The sequence below is a fragment of the Mastomys coucha genome, unplaced genomic scaffold (genome assembly GCF_008632895.1).
Source record: "Mastomys coucha isolate ucsf_1 unplaced genomic scaffold, UCSF_Mcou_1 pScaffold20, whole genome shotgun sequence".
Lineage (NCBI taxonomy): Eukaryota > Metazoa > Chordata > Mammalia > Rodentia > Muridae > Mastomys > Mastomys coucha.
In genome coordinates this window covers 44,002,365-44,006,222 of record NW_022196903.1, presented here as the reverse complement: position 1 = coordinate 44,006,222, position 3,858 = coordinate 44,002,365, and the positions used below count along the sequence as shown (strand labels likewise).

Sequence of the window (3,858 nt, the reverse complement as noted above, 5' to 3'; positions counted from 1 at the left end):
AAAAAAAAAAAAAAAAAAAAAAAGTTAGCTTTGCTTTTCAGTTTATGCTTTCTGGTATAATTATATGCTGATGGAGATCTGACCTGACCTTATGAAGTGAATTATATAAGTTAATGTTAAAAACTACAGTGTATAAGTGTTTTTTTTAATAAGCCCATATTATATTTAAATTTAATTTTAGCCTAATTTCCATGTACAAATGCAGAAGTGGCTTTTCTAATTTTTTAATATATTTGTTATTCTGTTCTGTAATTCAAACATGAATTAATACAGATCATGGTAAAAAATAGTACCCGATAACAGCATTTGGGGTGAGAGGATATTTAACATGCTGGTGTGATGGCATATGTCATATATATAATGCTGAGAGCTGAGGTTGAAAGAACACCCAGATGAGTCCTATAGTATAGTGGGTGACCCCAGACCATAGAATCAGTCAGCTCAGATCTTAATGGTGCCAAAGAAATTATGATTTTATATACTTCCTAGTTTGTAAACTTTTTACCTAATAGGCACACTAATTAATTGCTCAGTTTATCAGTTATCAGGACATTTTTTATGTTATGTTTTATTAGTATGCATTTGGGGCTTGCTTATTCCTGCTTTTTTAAATCAAGATCTAACTATGAATCACTGGTTGTCCTCAGACTCAAGGAGATCTGTCTGCCTCAGACTCAAGGAGATCTCTTGAGTGCTGAGGTTGAAGGGTTTTTGTTTATCTTATTTCAGTTATGATATGAGCCAGGCTTGGTATATAGTACAACTATGACTATAGTCCCACCACTTGGGAGATAGATCAACAGAAATACATCTAGGTGAGTAGGTAGGTAGAGGATGGGTACAGCCATCCATCCAGGAAGGCAGAATAGGGACAAAAATGGAAGGAATTACTATCACTGCATTTTTTTCCCCCCAAGTGGGATAAGCTCAAATGCAGAGTAATGTAATGTTCCTTTACACTTGGCAATCACTAGGGGGCAGTATTGACTTAGACTTGTTAATTTTAAACAAAGGGATACAAACCATTTCAATTGTTTGCATTCATTTAAATTATCATATTTTGGCTACTTTGTTTTACCAACAAATATTGAACTACAAATTGAAGAGCAAGAATAGAGATAGGTTAGAGTGGGCACGGGGGTGCATACCTGTAATTCCAATACGAGACAGAAGGACTGCTATAATTCCTAAGCCATTTGTGGTGACCTTGACACTTAGTCTTAAGGTGGGCAGCTGAAGTTATAAACAAAAGTTTAAAGATTAAAGCTTAGCTCACTTTGAATATCTAAGATGTTTGTACGTGGAACAGAACTTAGTGGCTTTATGTCTGGATAACTTAAAGTAGGTTCCAAACAGTACTGAGCTCTGAAAATACCGAAAATCCCTCCCTATACAAACTGCATTAACTATGCTATTTTCAAAGGTAGATTTTATTTGGATTATGAATACTTCATGCTTAATTTTAGCTAAAAATGGCTTCAAGATTAATGAATTATGAATTGCTTTCTTTTTCTCTAGGCTATGGAAAGAGCAAATGGGATGGAGCTGGATGGTAGAAGAATTCGTGTGGATTATTCTATCACCAAGAGAGCACACACACCTACACCAGGCATTTACATGGGCAGACCAACTCAGTAAGATTTTGGATTTTATAATACTTACCTAGCATGTTCAGGACTCAGGTGTAGGTCCCAGACTGCAAAGCAAATAAAGCCAATATCTAAGATTAAACTATACTCTAGAAATATAATGCATGTCAAAATTTGACGAGGAAATTGAAAACATATCTGCCTCCCTTCTGTATCATTTTGGTTTTATCAATATATATTTGCAGTGACTGGAAAGATGGCTCATCAGTTAAAAACATTTGCTATCCCACAGAGGACCCAAGTTAGAACATACTTAATTACATTTGTTTTATGCATATACTTCAAGTGAACGTAATCTGTGTATATTCTTTGCTGTGCATAGTGGTTTGGCTCCAGTACTAGTAAAGAATACAAAGGAGGCAGAGACAGGGAATAAAAGACCTGCAGAAAACCAGACTTGAAACGGTGTCCCTTATTTGGAACATGTGAAGAAAGAGGACTTGATTTAAACTCATCCCCAAAAGTTGTATCTTGACATATTTCAGTGGAGTCATACTCTCCCGTGCTCAGGGTTTGTTTAATTAAACATCTGTATATTTGGCCTTTTCTTTAAATATTTATCTTGGGGTGGGACATAAGGCTTGCAGAATTTGGTTCTGTCCATCCATCTAGGTTCCATAGATAGAACTCAGACTTGTCAGCCTTAGCAGCAACAGCCTTTACCCACTGGCCCGTTCTTCCAGCCTCTGTATGGTTTTAGCACCTTGTCTCTACTTTCCATGCTGTTGTTGTCTTCTTTCATTCTTTCATCTTCCTTTTAAAAGACAGTGTCTCTACAGAGCCTTGGTTGTCCTAGAATTCACTTTGTAGACTGGTTGGCCTCAAACTCACAGAAATCCTCCTGCCTCTGCCTTCCAAGTGCTGTGACTAAAGTGCTGTGTTTTTAAATCTGTGTTGGGAGGGTTGAATGCCCTTGGTTGAATGCCTTTGGAGGCTGAAAAGTGGTGTCAGCTTTCCTGGAGCTAGAGTGGCAGGCTGTTGTGGAACCCACCCCCCTCACCCCCAAGTGAGTGCTGAAAACTGAAAGGTTAGAGTAGCAAGTACTCTGAACTGCTGAGCCATCTCTCCAGAGCATTCTGTGAGAGCGTTAGGAGCCAAAGAGAATACCATGGACGCTGGCAAGTGAGATGTATGAGGGCATTTGCATTGAGAGGGAGGTTCCTTCTCATCTCACTTGGCTCAGCAGTTTGTATGAAATGATCTGGATAATAACCTTTCCCTCTTCATTTTTCTGTAGTAGCGGTGGTGGTGGCGGCGGAGGAGGAGGTGGTGGTGGCGGCGGTGGTGGCGGTGGTAGACGACGAGATTCTTACTACGATAGAGGATATGATCGAGGCTATGACAGATATGAAGATTATGATTACCGGTACAGGTAATATTTTATTTTGGGATATCTATGCTTTGCAAAATAGTAGCATTACTTAGCACTTTAATGTTGAATATGTATGAATAAAAACTGGATGTTTGAGCTCGGTATGGTAGCTGGGTAATGCCAGTTGTTTGATAGACAAAGATAGGATCATTTAAGCCCAACCTGTCAACGTGGTTGGTGATTTTATATATTTTTGGGTGGGGTGGGCAGGAGCTGGAGTAGATGTTAGGGCTCAGAGTGTCACTCAGTGGAACTATAATTCTCCAGTAAGTATTAGGTCCTGGGCTCAATCCTAAGTACTGCTTAAAAAATATGTTGAGTGTTTGGTTTGTTTGTTTTGAAGACAGGGTCTCAGTTATATAGCCCTCACTGGCTTGGAACTGGCTGTGCAAACCAGCCTGGCCTCCGTTAACAGATGCTGTCTTCCAAGTATTGAGATTAAAAAGCCTGCACTAACTACTCTTAATGGCTAGGGCTTTTGGTTTTTTGTTTTGTTGTGTTTTGTTTTCACCTGACTCTGGTATGTGATGTGCTAATTCAGCCTCATTTCTTACAGAAGAAGGTCACCCTCTCCTTACTACAGTCGCTACAGGTCTCGATCAAGATCGCGTTCTTATAGCCCAAGTACGTAAATTTTACTCTTGTAGAATTAAAACCACCTTTCTAAGCAGTGGTTTATATGGGGATACTTGGATATGTGGTTGCTGTTGATAGTTGGAAAGATATTAGACAAGTCACACTGTAATTAATTGTTTTTGTTCTGTTTCAGGACGCTATTGATACTGGAGTGATTGTGCCCAAGGACTTTGCTTTTTCTTCTTTTTGATTTTGGATTTC

At 38.8% G+C, this 3,858-nt stretch overlaps 1 protein-coding gene across 12 annotated transcripts in view; it reads left to right on the top strand.

The window, feature by feature from the left end:
* The window catches only part of Tra2a (transformer 2 alpha homolog), a 19,711-nt gene extending 15,853 nt beyond the window's left edge, over positions 1 to 3,858 (top strand). For 9 of the 12 annotated variants that reach the window (XM_031381840.1, XM_031381838.1, XM_031381833.1 and 6 more), the window contains 4 exons: positions 1,519 to 1,634; positions 2,887 to 3,021; positions 3,578 to 3,645; positions 3,791 to 3,858. In XM_031381840.1, the coding sequence (XP_031237700.1) occupies positions 1,519 to 1,634; positions 2,887 to 3,021; positions 3,578 to 3,645; positions 3,791 to 3,801 (330 nt within the window). In that variant the 3' untranslated portion in view covers positions 3,802 to 3,858. The remainder of the gene's footprint in view (positions 1 to 1,518; positions 1,635 to 2,886; positions 3,022 to 3,577; positions 3,646 to 3,790) is intronic. The other 3 variants (XM_031381831.1, XM_031381829.1, XM_031381830.1) reach the window with 3 other exon arrangements.